Genomic DNA, 24,345 nt, shown 5'->3' with positions numbered 1-24,345 from the left:
TGACAGTTGAGAACCTGGTTAATCAATGTTGATTCATCTTGGAAATATTAACCCAGTGTGTTCCAAGCCCAAGAGATCTTACTTGGCATATGTTGAAACATATATAGAAAGGCATCTCTGTATACATGGAGAGTGTAAAGATTTCACAGAACAGTACCTGGTAACCTAAAAGAATCATTTGTCATGCTAACAAAGGTTAAAGCTGACTCCTGTCATTCTCACTGCTGGCTGGTTTTCCATCTCTCCTATCTGAACTTCCATGATCTCTTATGGAACTTCCATGATCTTCCATGATCTCTTTCTTATGGTGGTGGTGGAGGGTCTTCGTAGTAGTTATAGAAGGGGATACTGAGGCACAGTGCTGTCAGCCCTTCTGCTCACTCTCTTCCCAGTAAGAAAGTACCCTTTCCTTGACCTCCTTTCTATCTCTTAGAGGAAGGGACTATCCACTGCTCACCTAAGAGGGTAATCACTCTAAAAGGAAACATGATTTTAGAAGGAGGAACAGAAGGACCACCATTTTATGTGCAGTTTTTTCATGGAGGCATTCATTTGGGATTCTCAGAGTTGCCGCTCTGACAGGCCCCATGGTAAAAGCACAAGGTATATTCCTCTTGTGTAATAAGCCTGTAAAAGGCAACATCACACAACAAAGTACTAAAATGTCTTCTCATGTTAAGTAGTTGTTCAATAGACTTATTGTGGTGATCATAATATATACAAATATTGAATCATTATGTTGTACATCTGCAACTAATATAATGGTATATGTCAATTGTATCTCAATTTTAAGAACGTGCATTAACTTAGAATACAGTTGCTGTTCATAAACCTAATAACCTGAGCTTTGACTTCAGATCTTGGGAGAAAAAAGTACAGTCATAATATTAGTTTGGTATGATGACTTAAGTTATGTTTGCCTTATCTTTTCCTAAATAAAGGCAGTACTTCTTATTCAACTAACATTTGCATATAAAAACATAAAACTGATGTAGTATAATATTGAGCTGTGTTCAGCATCACTTGCCAACTTTTGGCCTTCAGGAATACTGATGATATATTTCCACAGTGTTACAGGTTGCATCCTAGCTTTATTTTTGATTTGTAGTTCCCCATTTCACAAAAATGTAATGTTTAAGTTGGGTGATATGATATCACACATGTCAATTAAACATATTGTTACAGACATACACATACATATATTGATACATTATAGAGATTCTGAACTATGTGTAGATTTTTGAATATTGATAAAATGATACATTTCATAGAGATAAAATAAAGGTAAGTTAAAAGATAAAAAAATAAAATGACATCATTTAAAGACCACTTCAAGGGTTTTAAGAATTATGACTTTATGGAAATTGCTTGGAGTATTTTAGTTTTCTAGGATGTTATTCTATGCACTGAAGTAGTAACATCAAATGGTGGTCTAGTAATATATTAACAAGTTAATTTCAATTTCTATGGAACATAATTTACTGCTAGATAGTAATTTAAGGCTATGCAGCCTTCAGAGTTCGGGGAAGTAAGCTGTTTTAATAGAGAGAGTCCTTGTGGCATTGGAGTGTCCCTTGTGTTATTATTCATCTTTTCATTAAACGTGACTGGTGCTCCTATTCACAATCCAGGTGTTGCACAACAATAACAACCACAAATATGAGAGATTAAGCTTGTGTAACAGACTGGGCCATTTTATTTAGAAAGCTGAAGCTGTTCCGAGACAGTGAATACAGGATATGTCAGTTGAGCTGAACAAAAACAAATTCTGCATTGCTTTCATTTACAGCAAAACTTTAGTTTCAGGTCACAGTGCCACAAAGAGTGCCTGCTTTATGAAACAGCTCCTCCTGATGTATACATGTATGTCAGAATTCAAACACTTTTTTCACTTGATTACTAAGTATTGGTGAGTTTTGGAATTCCATATTAAAATTGAAGGTGTTTCCCTTATCATCTAATGGGTTAGATCATTTTAATAGGGGAAAAAAGGCAAATGGCTGAAAAATGGGTTGTCATAAAAAATCTTTTTTATTCTCTGCCCAAATTTTATACATTTCACCAAACCTGTTTATTAAATGTTTTAGTGAAGTGCCTGGGTTCTTAGGCATGGATGAGAGACATAAAACAGATAAGTAAAAGGAAAACGTCCTTTTCAGGAGGTACCTGAAAGGGTGAGTAGAAAACAAAGAGCAAGGAGAGCCAAGGGGGTTTGTAATACGAGGTTGTCTGAAGTGAGATTGGAAGGAAGCTCACAGATGAGAGATACGGTCTGCATCATGTCCAGGAAGCATTATAAAAGGAGTGTTTTATAAAGGAGAAATCATTCAAAGAGTTCACACATCCATCTGCATGAATTAGCAAACCCTGGAGAGTGTCTGAAATGTATTGCAAGTGCTGACCTGACATGAAGGTCACTGATCTCCCCACAACATCAGACATCAGTGTGAACTGAACAGAGTTACATTTACAAACCTTTCCAGCCAGCGATGAAAGATCATAGCCTCCAATGATCTGCATCTCGCCCATGGACTGGTCATTCTAAAAAAAGAGAAGCCAATATTTTACTGTACAAGAAAACTCATAGAACACATTTTTCCATCCACCCAGCTAGTGGCTAGATTGCGCCTTACAAACAGCAGTATAGCACAAATAGCTAGCGCAGGTTCGTGGTTGCCTATGGTTACCAATAGCCACTTGCTGCTCCTGTGCTTGAGACAAATCATTCTAATGGCTGAGGGAGAAACCATGGAGAGAGGGGATGGAAGGAGTGGGAGAGGACAAACAAACCTAATTTTGGAACAAAAATCTGGAAGGTGCCACAAACTCTCCTGAGGCAGATGGAATTGGAGATGACAGTTATAACCCCAGAATTCTCTGGGGTGGAGGGGGCCATGGGAGCCCTAAGAGTGGGCCAAGCATTTGCCAACTGTGCCAACATGTCACGGTCATAGCTCTTCAGTGGGGAACAATTAGATTGTGGTTCCCAAAGCAATTAGAGGCCTCCTCCACTTCCTACTAGTGTGGGTCCTTTCCCTCAGCTGATGTCGAGGGCAATTCTAACAGGCCACGGATCAAGAACTACCACACTGAGACCTTCAGACATGATGACAAAGCCTCAGGAACCTACTGCAGTCCCAGGAAAATGAGACTCAGAGCCCTCTGTAGATGACTTTTCACTCAAATCCCATAAGAGATTATGAGCATTTGCTTTCACAGAAAGGAAACAGGAAACAGAAAGCAAGTTGTTTTCTAGCCTCATTATGGAGACACATTCAAGGAACTGAAGCAGATATCCTACAGACAATTGGCTCTGTGACCAAGCAAGACTGCTGTAATGTTGCAACCTCCTGATGCACACAATAACCTAAGGGAGCAGATGATGATGTAGGCACCAAGTGTACACGTTCCAAAGTGTGGAATGAAGGCCCCACCTCTTCCTGGGAGGAGTTCATTCCATACAGGTCAGATGAGGCTAGGCCTTAACCATGCAAACCAGTATGCCTGAAGATATATCCAACCCTGAACTTTCCACCTACAGAAGCCAATTCATTTCCTTAGGAATGTTCTTGGGTTGGTTTGAATTGGATTCTGTCACTTGAAAGTGAGTGCTGATCTAAACATGGACTTACTTTGTCATAGAATTGGTCTTATGGGAATGGAAAGAACAAACAACCAATATATAACAGTGTTACCAATGAAACAGGTTTTTGTCTTTTTATTCCTTTGCTCAGGAGAAAAAAAATAAATGACCTTAAAATGTTTTCATTTCCACTTGGTGAAATGAAAGGAAGGAAGGAAGTGGAGAGAGTGCTTGAAAGTGGCCCACTAAGTTGGATAACATCAATAATTTTCATCTTATGAGAATAGGTCACAAAAGGAGAAAATCAAAGAATACCTAGAATTCCCAGGTCTTTTCTGTTTTTATACAGGCGTATATAAGCATATATCCACAAGCAGTCATGTCAATAGGTCAAGAACTTGTCAAATATGTCAAAGGAGAAAGTTTTCTAGAGGTGTGCTGAGATATAGGAGTTGATGTAGGAATTAGGAATTATCATAGTAGTTAACATAAGGAACATTTTTGCATATTAGGTTCAAATATGTTCTTAATAGCAGGAGGAAAAATAAGATTTCAGTACCTCCAGAGGAATGAGTTATGCAGAACTGGATACAACTATTAAACCACAAAGTTTATTGTAACAAATTAGATTTGTACTTTGCCAGATCACAGTATATTTCACAATACTTCCATTATCATCTCCATTCTATTGATTCAAAACAAAGAGCACCCAATACATCAGAAAGCTAAATAATGTGCTCTAAGTTACACAGTAGTGTATTGCCAAGCAAGTCTTATTTCAGAAGGTTTTACTTAGTCCAAGTTTATAACATGCTCTTAATATTAGATTTGTTCTTAATTCTTCTGTACCTTATATCTTCCAAGTATGTATATAGTCAATTGTTCTCATAACATTTATTGAATTGTTTACTTTTTCCCTACTGGTTTGTACTGTCATTAGTTTTGATTTGATAGTATTTTATTTGAGACTGTTCATCTTATTTTCATAACATTGGCCTACAGTTTTAAAGCAAAGTGGTATTGGCCTCATATTATGAGTAGAGTGGTTATTTATATATATTTCTGTTTTTTAAATTTTATTTTTTAATTATAGTCAACATTCAATATTATTCTGTATTAACTTACAAAGTGATATATAACTCTGATTCAGGTACCTGCCTGGCACCACACTTAGTTATTAAAATATTATTGACTACAGTCTCTATGCTGAGCTTTACATCCCTCTGATTATTTTGTAACTTCCAATCTATACTTCTTTATCCCTTCTATTTTTTCATCCTATGTGCAAACTCCCTTCCACTCTGGTAACTATCAGCCTGTCCTCTGAATCTATGAGTATGTTTCTATTGTGTTTGCTTGTTTTGTTCTTTAGGTTTCACATACAGGTAAAATCTTATGGTATTTGTCTTTCTCTGCCTGACTTATTTCACTTAGCATAATACTCTCTAGGTCCATCCATTGTGTCATAAATGGTAAGATTTCATTACTCTTATGGCTAGGTAATATTCCATTGTATATATGTACCACTACATTTTTATCCACGTATCTAATGGGCACTTGGGTTGCTTCCGTATCACAGCTATTGCAAATAATGCTGCAATGAACATAGGAGTGCATATTTCCTTTTGGATTAGTGTTTTGGTTTTTTTTTTGGATATATACCCAGAAGTGGAACTGACGGGTAATAAGGCAGTTCCATTTTTAATTTTTTGAGGACCCACCATACTGTTTTCCATACTGGCTGCACCAATCTGCATTCCCCCAACAGTGTGCGAGTGTTTCCCTTTCTCCACATCCTCACCAGCACTTGCTGTTTATTGATTTATTGATGATGGTCATTCTGACAGGTGTGAGGTGGTATCTTCTTGTGGTTTTAATTTGCATTTCTCTGGTGATTAGTGACACTGAGCATCTTTTCATATATCTACTGGCCATCTTTATGTCCTCTTTGGAGGTGAGTACTTAGGTCCTCTGCCTGTGTTTATTTGGATTGTTAGGGGTTTTCTTTTGGTGTTGAGTTGTATGAGTCTTTTATAAATTTTGGATATTAACCCCTTATCAGATGTATCATTGGTAAATATTTTCTGACAACCATTAAGTAGGTTGTCTTTATTTTGTTGATGGTTTTCTTTGCTGTACAAAAACTTTTTAGTTTGATGTAGTCGTATTTGCTTATTTTTCTTTTGTTTTCCTTGCCTGAGATATATCAGAAAAAAATATTGCTGAGAGAAATGTAAGAGAGTTTACTGGCTATGTTTTCTTCTAAAACTTTTATGATTTCAAGCCTTATATTTAAGTCTTTAATTCACTTTGAGTTTATTCTTGTACACGGCATAAGAAAGTAGTTTCATTTTTTTTCACATATCCATCTACTTTTGCCAACACCACTTGTTGAATAAACTTTCTTTACCCTATTTCATGTTCTTTGCCTCCTTTGTCATATATCAGTTGACCATATAGACATGGGTTTATTTCTGAGCTCTCTATTCTTACCTGAATAGACCTCTTCTGAATAGATAAGAATACTGTAGCTAAAACTTCCAGTGCTATGTTGAATAAGAGTCGTGAAAGTGGACGTCCTTTTCTTTTTTCTGATCTTAAGGAAACCACTTACAGCTTTTCGGTAGTGAGTATGATGTTAGCTGTAGGTTTGCTATATATGGCCTTTATTATGTTGAGGTATGTTCCCTCTATTCCACCATTGCTAAGAGTTTTTTAAACCATAAATGGGGGCTGGATTTTGTCAAATGCTTTTTCTGCATCTATTAAAATGATCATTTGATTTTTATCCTTCATTTTGTTTATGTGGTATACCATGTTAATTGAATGCAGGTATTGAACCAAACTTGCATCCCAGGAACAAATCTTAGTTGATCACAGTGTATGATCTTATTGATGTACTGCTGGATTCAGTTTGCTAATATTTTGTTGAGGATTTTTACACCTATATTCATAAGGAATATTGGCCTATAATTTTCTTTTTGTGTAATGTCTTTGTCGGATTTTGGAATCATGATAATGGACTTGTAAATGAATTTGGGAGCCTTCCTTCCTCTTGAATTTTTTTGGAATACTTTGAGAATAGGTGTTAATTCTTCTTTGAATGTTTGGGAAAATTCACCTGTGAAGCCATCCATTCCAGGACTTTTTTTTGTTGGGAGTTATTTGATTACTGAATGAATTTTGTTGGTTGTGACTGGTCTGTTCACATTTTCTCTTTCTTCTTGATTCGATCTTGGAAGGTTGTATGTTTCTAGGAATTTATCTTATTGGCATATAATTGTTCATAGTATATTCTTATAATCCTTTGTATTTCTTTGGTGTCATTCATCAATTCTCTTTCATTTTTTATTATATTTATTTAGGTCCTCTCTCTTTTTTTCTAGATGAGTCTGATTAAAGGTTTATCTGTCTTGTTTATCTTTTTAAAGTACTAGCTCTTGGTTTCATTGATCTCTTGTATTGTTTTCTTAGACTCTTTGTTTATTTCTAGTCTGATTTCATTATTGTTTTCTTTCTTCTACTCACTTTGGGCTTTTTGCTGTTCTTTTTCTAGTTCATTTACATGTAAGGTTAGATTGTTTATTTGAGATTTTTCCTCTTCTTGAGGCAGGCCTGTATTGCTATAAATTTCCCTCTTAGGACTGCTTTTGTTGTGTCTCATACATTTTGGGTTGTTCTGTTTTCATTTTCACTCAAGGTGTCTCATTTGTCTCAAGGTATGTTTTGATTCTTCCTTAATCTCATTGTTAACCCATTCATTGTTTTGTAAGATGTTATTTAGCATCCATATGTTTCCGTGTTTTCTTTTTTTTCCCTGTAACTGATTTCCAGTTTCATACCATTGTGATCAGAGAAGGTGCTTGATATGACTTCAATCTCCTTAAATTTGTTGAGACTTGTTTTGTGGCTTAACATGTGATCTATCATGGAGAATGTTCCATGTGCACTAGAAAAGAATGTATATTCTGCTACTTTGGGGTGAAATGCTAAAACAAATTAATTAAATCCATCTACTGTAATGTGTCATTTAAGGCTGCTGCTTCATTGTTGGTTTTCCATCTGGAAAATCTATACAGTGACATCAATGTGAGTGTTAAATCCCCTACTATGACTGTATTACTGTCCACCTCTCCCTTTATGTCCATCAACATTTCCTTACTATATTTAGGTTCACCTGTATTGGGTACATAAATGTTTACAAAGGTTATATTCTCTTCTTGGATTAATCCCTTTATCATTATGTAATGTCCTTCCTTGTCTCTTTTTACAGCCTTGTTTTAGTCTATTTTATCTGATATAAGTATTGCTACCCCAGCTCTCTCTTTTTTTTTGGTTTCAATTTGCATGAAATATCATTTTCTATTCCTTTAGGTTTTTCAATCTGAGGTGGGTTTCTTGTAGACAGCATATATGTGGGTTTTGTTTTCTTATCCATTCAGCTACCCTACATCTTTTGATTACAGCATTTAATCTATTTACATTTAAAGTGATAATAATAGGTATGTCTTTATTGCAATATTACTCATACACACTCATATATTCCATTTCTTCTTCTTAAAAACATCCCTTTATCATTTCTTATAATACTGCTTTAGTGATGATGAACTCCTTTAACCTTTTCTTGCCTGGGAAGCTCTTTATGTCTCCTTCAATTTTAAATGATAGATTTACTGAGTAGAACAGCTTTGGTTGTAGGCCCTTGTCTTTCATCACTTTGAATATTTCATGCTACTCCCTTCTGTCCTGAAGAGATGTGTTGAGGAAACAGCTGACAGTTTTATGAGAGCTCCCTTGTAGGAAACCAACTGCCTTTCTCTTGCTTCTTTTAAGATTCTTTTTTTAAAACCATTACCGTTTTAATTATGATGTGTCTGGGTGTAGGACTCTTTGGGTTCATCTTGTTTGGGGTTCTCTGTGTTTCCTGGACTTGCGTGTCTTTTTCCTTCACCAGGTTAGAAAAGTTTTCTGTCATTATGTTTTCAAATAGGTTCTGAATCCCTTGGTCTCTCTCTTCTCCTTCTTGTACTCTTATGAACGTTGTTACATTTGATGTTGTCCTAAAGGTTCCTTAAACTATCCTCATCTTGTTTTTTAAAATTCTTCTTTCTTTTTGCTCTTCCAGTTGGGTGTTTTCTACTAGCAAATTGTTGATTTGGGCCTCTATTTTATCTAATCTGCTGTTGATTTCTTCTAGTGTATTCCTCATTGCAATTATTGTATTCTTCATTTCTGAGTAGTTCTCTTTTTATTATTTCTATGTCTTTTGTTCTGCTTTTGAAGTTCTCACTAAGTTTCTTGAGCATCCTTATAATCATTGTTTTGAACTCTGTATTAGATAGATTGCATGCCTCCATTTTATTTAGTTCTTTTTCTGGCGATTTCCCCTGTTCTTTCATTGGAGGCATATTTCTTTGTTTCCTCAATTTTGGCTGCCTCTCTGTTTGTTTCTGTGTATAAGGTAGATCCATAATGTCTCCCAGTCTGGGTAGGGTGGCCTTATGTAGTAGGTGTCCTGTGGGGCACAGTCATGCATTTCCCTGATCATGTTGGCTGAGTGCTCCAGAAGTGTTCCTTGTGTGGTTTATGTGATCCCTTCTATTGTAGTTGAGTCTTGACTGCTGTTGTCACATCTTTGAGTGGGGTTGACCCTCAGGATGGCTGGCTGTGAGGACTGGCCACAACAGTATATGAGCTACTGTGCAGGAGCTGACCCTACAAAATGGAATTTTCCCCAGCAGGATCCAGTGCCTACCAAGACCTCTCTTTCAGTGTGCTGCTTGTGGAGCTAACTGGGTTGTACTCTGTTGTAGTCTCAAGCAATCTTCTAGTTATGTTTGTTTTGGGGTCTCTTGGGGGTCTCCCAGGTAGGTAAATGTCAGGCCCTGCCAGTTACCAGCTCTGGGCTACCTGTTACAGACTACAAAGTGATCCATGATTTATAGTTGCCTCTGCTGGACCTGGGTGTATGTGAAAGGGGTCAAGCTGTGAATTGAGGCCATCAGCCACCCCTACTGGTCCTGGGGCAGGTGAGCAAAAGGCTCAAGGCACCCAATACCTGCTGCCATCTACTGGTTAGGCTCAACCACTGTAGGAGCCTTGGGCTATATGTGAGTTGCATGTGGCTACTTCTCAAAGAGTCACCAGGTAGGGGCAAGTGGTGTTTACCAGGTTAATACTGTTTCAAACTCAGCACCTGTGCTGGGTTTGAGACCACTTAGTAAAAGTCTCAGGGTATACCAAGGCCAGCCACCACCTACCTGGACCATTGTGATACAGGTGGGGCCAGGGAGTCATCAGGGTAGAGCTGGTAGAGTTCACCAGGCTAAAGCAGATTAAGATTTGGCGGTATGGACTAAAGGCTTAACACAAGAAAGGCGACCTGTGGGAAGATGGCCCTTGCCCTGAAGTCAGACAACTCAGTTTCTTCCTGTAGCGTTGGCACTCCAGAACTTGACCAGAATTCCCGGAAACTTTTTTAAGGAGGAATGCAACATGGGCCCAGGCCAGTAGCCACCACTGACAGAGCCTCTCGCAGTGTGTGAGCAGGTTAGGGAGTCATCAAGAAGGAGCTAGTGTAGTTCACCAGGCTAATGTCATGTGTGGGAAGGACTTCACACAAAAATGGGTGAAGCCTGGAGGCAGAATGAGAAGGTGGCCCCCATCTTCAGCCATGTTCAAGCTGGTTAGCGTAGGGCTTCAGGGCGGAGCCAGTGTCAGGCTACTACCTGTTGGGAGAGTGCTTACCCCAGGAAAGATGGTGTCCATGTGCTGTGTAGTAGGAGGAACCGATACAGGAACATTGGAAGGTTGTCCTTTTAGCCCTTGCCCTGAAGTCACACAACTCAGTCTCTCTTTGTATGACTCTGGCACCCACCTGAGTTTGCTGTTCCTCTGCTGGAGCCCAGGGTGAGTGTCTGTGAGTGAGTTGTGTGTTGGCCATTGAAGAGGACACCTGGGTTTCTAGCAGCCTTCTATCTCCTTAGGCAAACAAAACCCCCACTGATTTCCACAGTCTGCTGTTAATGTGGGTTCCTTTTCTTGTCACTGGTGCTCTGGGCTGGGAAGCCAGTATGGGGCTGAGAGCCCTCATTCCTCCAGGAGGAACTTTGCAGCTGAGATATCCCTCCAGACTCTCAACCACTGCATGTGTGTGTGTGCATGGTCTATCCATTCTCATATCCACCCCTCCCACAAGTCTCAGTGTGACTTCTTCTTTATAACCTTAGTTATAGGACTTCTGTTCAGCTAGTGTTCAGCTGGTTCTTTAGGTTGATTTTTCTGTAATTTAGATGTAATTTTGATGTGTTCACGGGAGGGGGAGAGTGCAACTTCTACCTACTCCACCACCTTGTATCTTCCTCTTTATTTTTTCTCCTATAGTTTAAAACAGTTTGCATATGACTGGATTTATCTGTTGTGCTACATAAGGTTCAGTAAAGCTCAGGATAAATATTATTTAATTTCCAATTAATAGATGAGAAATTTGAGGCAATGAAAGTTTAAGTTACTTGCCCAAAGAGATGTAGCTCGTAAGTGAAGAAATCCAGTTCAATCCTAGAATTGCCTGCCTCCATGTTATTCTGGTGAAACCCTGCACCCTCAATATTCCTAGAAGAAAGAAGCACATTGTACATCTTTGAGAGTAACACAGAGAAAAAGTGGGTCCTGGTTGTATTAATGAAGTAAATACATGAGTTGAAATGACTAGGAGAAACCAATATTTTGGTAGAAGTATTGACAGAAGTGGTATGAATTTATTTAAGTAGTAAAGGAAACCTCTGTCATTGAGTCTAGGCATCCTTGCAAGAAATATTTTGAAAATATATGAGCTTAGGTGACCTGATTTCCAGGTACAAAAAAAAAAAGCACATCAAATAGCCCAGCAGATGTGGTGATGCCTCATGCAGGGAATTTGGACTGCTTAGACAATATTTAGAGAGAATGTAATGGAGGAAGAATAAATATCCTGAATTCCTGTCCTTTTGAGGAACTGGAAGGGGAAAAGTTAAGAAAACAAACAAAAGAACCACTCTCTCAGCTATTTATTTCGAGTCAGAGCTTACTTGCTTTAAGATCTATACATGCCAGAGCTTTCTCAATATTCTCATACTCCACAGATGCCTTAATTTTGCTTCCTGCTCACACCTTTTCAGCCTAATCCTTCCTCTCAGCTATTCTCCTGTGCCTAATAAGGTCACCTAGATTATATAAAATGGATAGGAATGCAAAACAATATCACACCAGTTCATTATAAGAAGTTGTAATGATCAAACTAATTAAAATGTTGCAAACTGCTAAAAAAATTCTTTTACCCTGGCTGGCATATCTCAGTGGATTGAGCGCGGGCTGTGAACCAAAGTGTCACAGGTTTGATTCCCAGTCAGGGTACATGCCTGGGTTGCAGGCCATGATCCCCAGCAACTGCACATTGATGTCTCTCTCTCTCTCTACCTCCCTCCTTTCTCTCTCTAAAAATAAATAAATAAAATCTTAAAAAATTCTTTTACTCTAATACTTGATACCAAGTCAAAAAGGACAGGTGAATTGATACCAGTATCCTATTTCAAACAGTGGTTGATGTAGGATATGACTCTTAACTGAGCCCCTTAGTCTTTCAAGCTGCTGATGCTAGAGTGGAGAGCACAGCGCACCAGACTTGGTGTGGCGTTTGTGTTTCCACCAGACCAGCTCTACTTGTTTCTGTTATATTGATTGGATTGAAAGGAAGATGGTAGGGACAAAACAAGTTTGAAAACTATCATGTCTTCTTCATTTGAAATTGACTCACTTTCTTTTGGGTTTCTTGTTCACTTAATTATCCATTTGCTTCTGAGATTGTTTATGTTTACAAACTCATTCTAACACCCTGTGTGGGGTGAGTTATGAGGAAGAATATCATTGATACGAAGTATAGAGGCAGCTGGTGTCCCCTTCACTCTGGTACTTGGGTTCCAGGCACAGCCCCACCTTCTAATAGTTGTAGGACACTTAGCAAGTCACTTCACTGACCAGTGCTTCAGTTTCCTTATCTATAAAAGGAGTATATTAATAGTTCCAATTTATAGGATTATTAGGAGGACTAAAAGAATGTGTGTTATGCACTTAGAAAAGTGCCTGGCACATAATAATAAACAGAACATAAAGTAGGCCCTGTGTTCTCACCATCTACCTCTAGTCTTGAAAAGCTTGCACATCTACCTCAGTTTTCTAACATCAGCTTGTGATATACCCTTTGCTCAGCTAACTCAGTACATTACTAATATGTGCATGCCATGTACTCTGGGGTTGGGTTTACTGAGGCTGTGGCTAAGAAGGACGCATGTAATGCCATTGCCACTCTGTATTGTGGTGAGAGGCTTGGTTAAAAACAACCTTGTCTGTGTATTTCTGGGGGATTCTCCAGTTCACATGCTGTGGTATCTAAAGCTTTAAAGTGGACCATTTGGTGGGTATACTTTGTACAATTCCACTTGGTTGTTTCCATCCTTTTCCTCAACAGACAGAAGTCACCTGAACATCATGCTCTGACCTACTTTTGAACCCATCATCTCTTATCAGATCCTGTTTGTTATTCCATGGAGCCATTTATAGTCAGTTAAGCAAGGAGTTAACCTTGAAACTGCTCTATGAGATGGTGGCACGTGACTGGTGGCAGAACGTGAGAATTAATGGCTGGAATGCTGTATTCTTCCAGGCCCGGCTGCATATTTACTTTGCAGATCATGAGATACCCCAATTCTTTCCTATAAATCCACCATTTTAGCTTATGCTCATTTAAAATAGGTTTATACTACCTGTACACAAAATAACCTTGACTACAATATCATGCTAATTTCCAGGAAAAGTGAATATTTGAGAATTTTGGTAAATATTATTAATGAAAAATTAATCATGTCACATTGCACCAGTGCCAGTTCCAGTACACAACACACTGCGGTACCCTCTATGTCTTAGCTCACGGTAGCTCCTGCCACACCTCTCTGTCTTTCTTCACAAGGATAATTCTTACTCTTTCTTCAAGACTCATTTCAGGCATCATCAAGCTTTCCTGGAGTCCCCAGGACTTCATCTGCATCCCAGTAACACTCTCTGCATATCTGCATGTTAATAGAAAATGGCCAACTAGAATGTTCTGTGTATGTAGCAACTGCTAATGGAATGAAAAGCCCTTCAGCATAGGAGCCTTATTTTCATCCTAACTATAGTCCCAGGGGCTGGCACATTGTGGCATCCAGTGTTTGCTGAGATGTTAGATGTTAAGCATCTGAGTACACATGTTAGTTATATTTTTAATACTAAGAACTTAGTTTTTCTTGCTTTAAGTTCTTTTCTTGCTACCAGCTGCCCTGAAGCCTGAAGGAGCTTCATGCCCAGGGGTAGACAAAGGACAAACAAAAATTATACACACATATGAAAAATATCTATGAAACCCAAATGAGAGGGACATAAATGAAACTGCCTTGAGTAACTCAGCAGATGGGAAGACTTAAAAAAAACAAAACTGACCTTCCTCTGTTATGTCTGAGTGATTCCCACCCAAACTACACTTTTTTCTCATGATTTTTATTTTATTATCTTAGTTCCTAAATAGACTCCTCTACATTTTAAAACACTTGGGTGCAAGAATCCACAAGATTTCTGAACACTAAAATATAAAAATTTGCAATAAGATATTTTAATACCAAGAATTCATTTCATGATTAGTAAAGGATACATTTTAAATTCAAACTAGCATTTTAACCAGAAAAAAATATATGTTAGCATATACAGTTTAGCTCATTTGAAAGTACACATACATTTTGCATTTCCCCAATTTGCTGTGTCTAATTTTGCAAACATGATGTGACTTTATTCAAAGACAACATGGCTTTCTGTTTATTGACAGTGATTTATTATTCTGTTGTGATTGGTATTCTGCTCCTCCCAGTCTCCCAAAGCAGTGTTGGTAAGTTAAGTGTAATCCCCACCCAACAGAGAAAGGCACTTTTCTTATGAGAAATAAAGTGATGTGGGTCAGAATAAGGGACCACAATCATAAAAAGAAGCTACAGGCTAGTAGGAATAACGCAGGATCATCAAAAAAGGGGCAGCATGGAGGAGAAAGAATAAAATAGTCTTTTACTTCATTTAGACCCCAGTAAAGAGGAAACTCAATTTAAAAACAGATTCAGTGACTTTGCTTTACATGAACTCTGTTTGCAACCTCAAAGCAGGATATCCTTCTGTTTTGAGCAGACAAATCCATTGGTATGGACTTGTTTTGGTTTAAATTATGTTTTTAAATTATGGATGAGAAGGATAAACAAGCTGGGCCTCTTAACACATATGAATGGCCCCACAAGACTGCAGTACAATCTTTGTTTTAAAATGTGTACCAACACCACCATAAATAGGGGTGACTTTTTCTTGAAAGACCATTGTTTTCCACATTTCCCCCCTAAAAAACCTGGAAAAGATTTATAACTCTCAAAAAAAATAATCAAATAAAAAGTGTTGTTCAACAGTAATGATATCTTAAATCAGTTCTACTGAACCTTTTTAAAGGTTGTCAGGGGACGGGACGGTGAACAGGATGGGCCACTGGAGGGGCCCACGCTGGGGAAACCTCACATACTGCTTTTTGGCACTAGACTGCATCTGTCTTCATTCCCAACCAGTGGTGCTCTGGGTCTAAAAAGTTCTGTTATCTTGTGTCACTTCTCAGCTCAAAATATTTTGGGAGATGGCCATGCTCTCAAAATAAAGTCCAATTTTGTCTTCACAATGGGCAGGACCACCCTGACAGCTAGGCCTGAGTGGCCCTGAACATCACAGATACTGAAACACAAAGACATCTGCTATTTTCTTTTTGGTTTTACAAGGAGGTTTTCTGGAAGTTTCTGTAAGAATGTGAGTTAATGAGAATTCTACAACAAGCACATGTATGCTGAACTGGGACTTGCCCCTTGTCCCCACCCATCTTTCATGGCTAAGTTTTTGGTGGGGAGGAGGTGGTGGAGAAAGGTACAGAGTTACTTTGGGATACCAAAGAGTGGCTGATATTTTTCAAGTTGGCCACCCTAAACTGGCCAAGCAGGTGAATAAGAGACAAGACTCCCCAGATAACTCTTGTGTTCCGTCCTATCTCTCAGTTCAGAAGGTAGAGTTTGAGTTGGAAGGAGGTATCTGACTTGGAAAGCTATGCCTGGAGAAGAACTTAGCTGCCCCAGACCCCTGAAGAGCTTAACCAGGTCAGTCCTGTGCATGGTTCAGGCAGGCTCAGTCCCCCAGGAGATGGTTCTGGGCCTAACATAGGCCCTGTCCTGCCCAGCAGGCACATGGCTGTGCTCAGGCTTGCAGGGCTGAGCACGGCTCCTTCAGTCTCCTGCTCAGGGGATCTGGATAGAAAAATGAGCTGGCCAGGGACAAAGCTATAAAGTTTTCAAGTTAAATATTTAAAGTATAAAGTTAACTATTTAGTTGTATGGTTGTAGATCTGCATTTGTATTCTTGCCCTGAGCCCCTTAAATATTAGGGGCAAGCCTGCCTTTGAGAACCATTTATTGAGAACTTACTAAGCACCAGGCATGATGCTAAATGAGCATATAACTTACAGGAATCCTAACAAAACTCTATGAGGTATGATCTAGCAGTCATGCTCTTTGGCATTTCTCCAAGGAACTGAAACCTTATGTCCATAAAAAAACCTTACACATGGCTATTTATAGCAGTTTCATTCATAATTGCCAAAACTTGGAAGAAATTAAGATGGCCTTTAGTAGGGGAATGGATAAATAAACTGTGATGCATCCAGACAATGGAATATTACTCTGTTAAAAAGAAATGAGCTATCAGGCCATGACAGGACTTGGAAGAACCTTAAATGCATACTACTAAGTAAAAGAAGTCAATCTGAAAAGACTACATACTATATGATCCCAAGTATATGACATTGTGGAGAAGGCAAAACTGTGGAGACAGTAAAAAGATTAGTGGTTGCCCAGGGTTGAGGGAGGAAAGGATGAATAAGTGGGGCACGGATGATTTTTAAGGCAGTGAAAATACTCCATGAAACTGCAGTGATGGATACATGTCATTATACCTTTGTCCAAAATCATGGAATGTAGACCAAGAGTGACCCCTAATATAAACTGTAGACTGGGTGGGCATGAGATGTCAAGTAAGTTCATCAGTTGTAACCTATATCACTCTGGGGCAGAATTTGATGGTGGGGGAGGCAGTGGGTGTGTGGGGACAATTTTGCTGTGAGCTTAACACTTCTCTAAAAAATAAAGCCCATTAAAAAATCCTATGAGGTAACAGGTACTGTTATCACTTCAGTTTAAGTAACTGCTCAAGGCCCCACAGTTGGAAAGCGATGGAGCTGAAGGGTGAGCAGAGATTAACCCTGTGTCTTGCTCCCAAGCCTCCACCTACCCATACATTCCACAGCTTCTCTCTTGAGTCTGATCAAAATCTATCTTTCTATGCGACTTGCTACTATATTTTTTTCCCTAGTGCTTCATAATGTGCACTTGAATCACCTCTGCAGACTATGGTCCTGTGTGGGGCATGGCCTGAGAACCTGCATTTCTAACAAGCTCCCAGGTGATGGTGGTGGAGCAGGTTCCATAGACCACACTCAGAGTCACCAGGGTCTAAGTTCCACCCAAGCCAATATGCTGGCTGAGTCCAGGGTACACCCTACTTTTTATCACCTTTGTGTCTTACAATGCTTCTTTTACCCAGAATGTTTTTCTGCTAAATCTCTGCCTCTCAGAATCATAATCTTCTTGACACATACAAATGAAGGTTGACTTTTATGATAAATCATCACCTGATGCTCACCGCCTCTGCCACTGTTAGCTGGAACTGATTTTTTTTCTGCCAATGCGCTTCCTTTGCGTTTAGCACCAGCTCATGCAGCTCCTGTTTATTCCTTGTTAAACTGGCTATTCCTCACTCGTTCCATCTGAATCTTCTGCAATTTTGAAATCCACCCGAGGATAGGGACTTTGTCATGCATTTTATAGGACCCCCATCACTGAGCTGGGCCTTTTGTGCAGAAAGGAACATGGTGTATTAAGAAAAGGGGCTGCTTTGACCCTTCTTTAAGCTCCCTGATAATGGTCCAGTTTCTGTAAAATGGGGACAATAACAACTACCTGTTAGAATTGTTGTGAGGTTTAAATTAAATGTCATTTATAAAATACTTCCCCCACAGTAGGCCCTTGATAAATATTTCCTGAATTCAATTTTCCTCTTTTATTATTCATATAAGGGAAGGGGGAGGACATGCCAGAAAATTAATGACAGAGCCAGGCATAGCACCAGGTATCTTAACTTTTATGCAAATAATTTTTCCACTCTATCTACGCTTGGTTATGTAACTCCTAGTTATTGATGTAACTAAAATGGATCAGTATTTACAGAAGAAACCTAAAACACTATTTCCTGGTTCACATTTTCTATGCGAATCACTGACTAAAATTCAAATAAGGCTTAGAAATAATAGGCAATGATGTAGCTTTACATCTTGGCAAACCAAAGTTACAACATAATATATTTATTATACATCTATAATGGTATGCCTATGCAACTCAAAACAACGAAATGTGAAAATAGGTAATAGTTTTCAGATTAAACTTGATCATACAAGAAAAAAAAGAAATGATTATGATCAGCCATTATAATTGCCTTAACCGATTACTCACTGAGAGATCTTGGCAGACTGGCCTGATTTCTCATTGACTTCCTCGGAAAATGGAGCTAGGACTGACTGCCTTACTTGCTTTTCAGAGTTCATGTGAAGAGCAAACATATTGCCAATGTTGGCAAATACTATGAAACAAAGCAAACTTTTTATGTACAAAAATTATTAGCAATATTCTTTAGGCATAACACAGAGCTAGGAGGAAAGGCAATTTATGTGAAATAAAACTGAAAGTAGAAGACTTGAGGAGAGCCAAAAGTCAAATGTTTCATGTACTATTATTATTTTTTAGATTTAGTCTTTGCTCAACCTACTCTAGATATCTAGTGAAACATGAGTAATATGTAAGGAGGTCCAAGAGTAGAATGCTTCTAGAGCCACCTTATATATTTTAGAATAAGAAAAGATGGTTTATGTGATGTAGGCATGTTGATTGGCAGTGCAGGCTTGCAGATTCCTTCAGTATTAAGTCATGTCTTCAAAACTGGGTGGGGCTCTGAGTTATTAAATTTTCCCTTTTCCTCTGGAGGCCAGGGCTTGGAAGTAGCTGAAGGCTACATGTGAATAGAGTTGGGTGGTCTCAGAAAAGTTCTGTGTAAACAGCATTGCTCATCTAAAAGTAACACAAAATACTGCACATCTGTCTGTCCATATTATACAAACAGAATCTGGACTCCATTAATGTGCCTGAGGGATAAATTATTCCCCAATAAATGTTTTTATAATCACAGTGAAAGGAAGGCCCAGAACACCAGACTCTGCTGTACCAGTGTGTTGGTGGAAGCCTGGAGGTGGAGTGGGAGATGGAAGCCATCCACAGATGTGTCTGACTTAGAGTGGTTGCACCTTCTTAAATATGGGAGATGTAGGGTTCTATGTAAAAGGCTACTGTACTGTACCTTATTCTTGATTGCCAATGAGGAATGAAAACCCACCCATGGAGGGTGCCTTTCACTCTCAGTTCTTGCTGAATGATTGAAGAAAAACTCCTCAATGAGACATTCAATTGAGGCTCCAAATCTGACGATCTCCAGGCTCAGAATGTCAGAATGTCCACAAAACGTGGCCTAAAAGGGCCAGCAGCTATGGAACACGATATGTGGGCTGTCTGTTTCTTGCATCTAGATACTGCTAATGCACAAAATACCTAACCTTCCTTCTCCTTGCCTCTGTCAAATATTTGTTGTCATTGACTGATGAGCATAAGGACCTTTATTTTGTAAGGGGACGGGAGTAGGCAAGAGATGAAGTTTGAGTCAGAGGTGGCAGGAAAGAGAAGATGCAGGGTCATACAAACACTGTTCCTTGTCTGATTCATTTGACTACATTGAGCCCTAATATTAGAAGATTGAACTGCTTTCATTAGAGCCTGGAAGATTCTGGGAGGGGTGAAAGGTCTAAAGCAAAAATTGGCCAAAGACTTAAATAGACATCTCTCTATAAAAGACATATGAATAGTGAGCAATCATGCTAATCATTAGGGAAATATGAATTAACACCACAATGAAATACCTCTATTTCTTTGAATGGCTAAACTTAATTATCATACTGAGTGTCGGCGAGGATGTAGAGAACCTGGAACCCTACATCCCCTGGAACTTTATATCCCTGGTGGAGATATAAAAAAAGTCACTTTAGGGAACAGTTAGTTTCCTAGAAAGTTAAATACACATCTACTGTAAAGTCCAGCCATTCATGCATAGTTTTTACCCAAGATAAAAGAAAGCATATGCCCTTATGGAGACCTGTTATAATTATTCATAGAAGCTTTATTTGTAATAGCCCCTGAACTGGAAACTACCCACAGGTCCATCATAGGTGCAGGTGGGCTCAGAGGGGGGCTGAACTGGAAAACGAATTGCTGATTGGCTGTGTTCAAAGAGTATTTCACACCAGATTTCAGTATTTGTAAGTTTTTTTCATAAAGCTCAGTTTTTAAAAAATTAATAAACATATTTGAGTATTTTCAATAATTTACACTTTACTGTAGCCACAAGTTCTCAGAACTTGCTCCAAATCCTCAAGTCCATTTCCACCATAGAGACCAACAAGTCAAACTTCTTTCAGGTGGTCCTTTTAAATTCAACCAAGTCACTCAAGTTTTGATTGTCACTTCTTATGTAAACCTTCCAGCCTGCTTCTCTTTACTCATCACCATGTTTCTTCTGCATGTTCACCCCTGATTCTCATCTGCTCAAGATTGGCTATGCACTATTATTTTTCCTCTCACAGTCAAAATAGATTTACTTCTCCCATTTAACTTATGATAAATGTTACTGGGACCAATCAGGTGATGCAGCCATGATTCTGTGCCCACATTCCTTTCAAGCACAATGTACTCCAGAACTGAAATTCAGTAACAAATCTTGGGTACTGTAAACACACTGGTTCACAAGCATGAAGAGACAGAGGTATCTCAGGAGGCAAGTGGCAATGAAGGCAATATCCTTCACTAGAAAACTGACATTTCAGATTCTATTACAGCACTAGGTATCTCTGGAGCATTAAAGACCTAAAAACATATTTTGTGACCACTGGCAGACATGGCTACATATTCAGGATACAGTAATGATTCTCAAACCTGCCAAACAATATTTGATGTTTATAACTCTGTTTGTTATTTGGCCAAGAGGGTTGAAAAGAAGGAGTTTCCAAATTCTCTTAAAACCCCTGGGTTAATAGATAACAAAACCCACCCAAACCCTGATCATCTACCATTTGTCTTTGTCATGCACATCTGATGAACAGAAAAAAGAAGCACTTTCTATACTACATGATGTTAATATTTGAAAAAGTAGCTCACTTAAAATTCAAATGCAACTTTCAAATATGTGATACAGTATTGTTGTTAACTATAGTCACCATGTTGTACATTATTACATCATGCTAAGAGAGTAGATCCTAAGTTCTCATAATGAGAAGAAAAACATTTGTAACTATGTGAGGTGATAGATGTTAACTAGACCTACTGTGGTGATCATAAAAAAATTCAAATGACATTCAGAAGGAAACTAAGGTAAAAAAGGTTCATGGGCCCATCTTTTAATAATTAGGTAACCATATATACTAAGAAGGTTTTTGAAAACACTGGTTCTTCTCATTTTCTTATAACTAGAAGGATATGTTTCATGAACTTAAAATATCAATATTAATAGCCAACCTTTGTTTTGATAGATATTGTGTTGGGTTTTACATACTTATTTTCTAGATGAAAAAAAAATGGAATCAATTAAATAGGTGGCCCAAGCTCACTCAGAAATTGGCAGGGCTAGAATGGGAAGCCAGGCCTGCTCATAGCAAACCCCTCTCTTAACCATTATGTTGAACTTCATGAAAACAATACAAATTAATAGTAATCAATTTGGCAGTGGTAGTGGAAGTGGTGCTTAAAAAGGAAGGCCTGTGTGCCCCTGCATTATCATGTCTATTGGAAACATGATGGGGTCACGACAAAGGAAGTGCAGAAACAGCCTGTCTCCTGATAATGTTACTGTGGCCTTGAAAGGAAGCATTAAAATAAGGCAGCTCTGCTGGTTGGTGGAACTGCTGCTGCTTAAGCTGTGAGTCATGCTCTTGGGCCTCTGGCTCTGTGGACAATGATCAGCTGATCTTCACCCAGAGACTGGAGAGAAGGCAAAGTGGGCTTTGCTTTGTCATGGTCATGTCTAATCATGGGAGTGTAGTGGTTTCTTTTTCAACTTCACATAGCTTGGGGTTGTATGAAAGCACCATGATCCAATGTAGCCTTATAGATGAGGCAAAGTGATGGGCACCCAGGCTCCCACTCTGCCTTACCCAGAGGACCTCTGCTCTTGAGGTTTTATGGAAAATATCACTTAAAATATTTGAAAACCACAAGCCTACTGGGAGATAGCACAGCACAGTGGTTAAGATCATAGTTTTGGAGCTTGACAAAATGGGTTCAAATCTAGGCTCAACCATCCCTGAACTATGTGCCTCACAGCAAATTAGTCCATCCTTTTGAACCTCACATATATTTTCTGGCTCAGAATTGGCACCAGGAAATGTCAGTTATTAACTGCTGTCTGGTCCCATTAGTGGGTGAGGAACTAGAAGGGAATCAGGTTAAAATCCAGAAAGAGAAGGGAGATATTTACTTGTTTATGAAAGAAAGAACTGGGAGCCTGGCTCTGCAGACAGGTCTGAAGTAAAGAGAAGGGTGCACCTGTATTTTGTCTTCTTATTATAAAACTGGATGCTGCCACAGAGAAAATTCAATCCCTCTCCTGTTATAAACATTGCAAACAGAGGTCTAGGGAAGCTGTGACTTGTCCCGAGGTTAAATGAAACCATTTTATTTCGATATCTACATAAGCTTTTGTTTCTTTTTGGAAACTTCTAAGCTTTCTGACTCAAATGAATAGTTATTTTCTATATACACGGTGTGTGGGGGGAGAAGGGTGGGAGTGAGGTTGATGCAAACTTAGGGAAAAGATATAGGAATGGAATACAAGTGAAAGAAAACCTTAAAATCTAAGAGAGTTGGAGTTGAGGCTGGCAAAAAATATATATGATTAAAAATGAAAACCAATGTGCCTCAATACAATCTTTTTAACTTATTACATCAACAACAATGATATATTAATATAGACCCTACTGTATTAAAAAAATTTGCATGTCATAATTTGCAGACCACTGAAAACTAGGTCAACACATACTTAATCTAAAAGTAAGATGAAAATATTGCCTCCCCTTCTTTCTGTTACTACACTGACCTGGTGAAAAATCTGAAGCATCGGCAAACTCTGTGGGCACATCACACTCACACCACGTGTGCACAGAGGGCTTTGGTCCTAGACGACAGAAGTCAGTAGTATGTGCTCTGAAGGTTGCTCCTGCAAGCCTTTAATTATGGGACGTGGCCTGTTTTCACTTGGAGCCTCTTGAAGAGAACCCCAGAGTTCACTAAATTCAAAATCTGACAATGTAATGCTAGTTTTAGTCTGTGCTAATGGAAGGGGAGAAAAAGATGAGAGCAAATGTACCCTATTTGGAACCACTACAGAGGAAAGACAGAAAGTGTGTCATTCAGTCTGTTGTGAGGAGCACTGGGCGGTCAAGCATTGCAAATGCTTTGCAAAAAGATGACGTGGAAGAATCCTGAAAAGCGCCTCTGTGAAGTTCAAGGTCATTCCAACTCCATACCAAAAGACAAATGACTGTGAGTGCATTAAAAAAAATGGACAGCAATCTGAGTCAAAAGAAAGTCTCCCTAGAGTCAGTTTCCAGGTCAGTTAAAGGCTTTTTCCCATCTCCTCAGTCACTAAGTCTAAACTTAACAAAACCAAACAAAATAAAGCAAAAATACTCCTTCTGCCTCTTATCATCTCTTAGGATGTTTACTTGATGACTTATCATCCCCTCTTCCCAGAATGAAGAAGGTTGTTGGTATGTGGGATCAGAATGAGGCAACATGATGTTTTGACAAAACCCTCCGAAGGCAGGAAACTGTGAGCTCTTTGATAGAGTAAGTGAGTCAGCGTCAAGGCCGGGTTGGTGATGAAGAGAACCATGAGCATGACACTGTAAATTGTGATGGCTGTCCAGCTTTCTTCATAAGAATGACCTGTTTTTTTCCCAGATGTGCAAACTAAAAAAAAAAAACAATGAGGTAGCACTTTTCGCCTGTAAAATTGAGAAACGTGAAAGAAACTGAATGAGCATATTCTGAGGTGGTGACAACGAGGAAAAAAAACAGGCATTTTGCGAGCTGTTGTGGGACATACACATTAAATACAAATGTGACCTGGAAATCTGGTAATAATACATCAAAAGCTTTCAAAGTACCTACAGTTTTAGGAGCAAGTGTAATGAAATAGTCAGAGACATGAACATCATTTTATGAATAAGGATGTTTATCATGACATTGCTTATGATGCAGGAAGACTTAAGCAGTTTAACTGTCCAATAATAGAGGATTATTTAACAAACCTGTAAATATATGCACATAACAGGATGCTTACCAACTACTTAAAGTGATATTGTACTTTTTTTTCATTTTTAATTGTATTTTTTTGGATTGTTTTTATATTTTTTCCCATTACCA

The 24,345-nt window shown here is 38.7% G+C and overlaps 1 protein-coding gene across 1 annotated transcript in view; it reads right to left on the bottom strand.

The window, feature by feature from the left end:
- Window positions 1–24,345, bottom strand: part of PRTFDC1 (phosphoribosyl transferase domain containing 1) — a 93,338-nt gene that overhangs the window by 14,422 nt on the left and 54,571 nt on the right. The window contains exon 4 of the mRNA XM_028507820.2: window positions 2,476–2,541. Within this exon, the coding sequence (XP_028363621.1) occupies window positions 2,476–2,541 (66 nt within the window). The remainder of the gene's footprint in view (window positions 1–2,475; window positions 2,542–24,345) is intronic.

This window comes from Phyllostomus discolor, chromosome 1 (genome assembly GCF_004126475.2).
Source record: "Phyllostomus discolor isolate MPI-MPIP mPhyDis1 chromosome 1, mPhyDis1.pri.v3, whole genome shotgun sequence".
In the NCBI taxonomy this organism is placed as follows: Eukaryota; Metazoa; Chordata; class Mammalia; order Chiroptera; family Phyllostomidae; genus Phyllostomus; species Phyllostomus discolor.
Note: the sequence above shows the minus strand (reverse complement) of the source record. Positions and strands in the feature narration are given on the sequence as shown.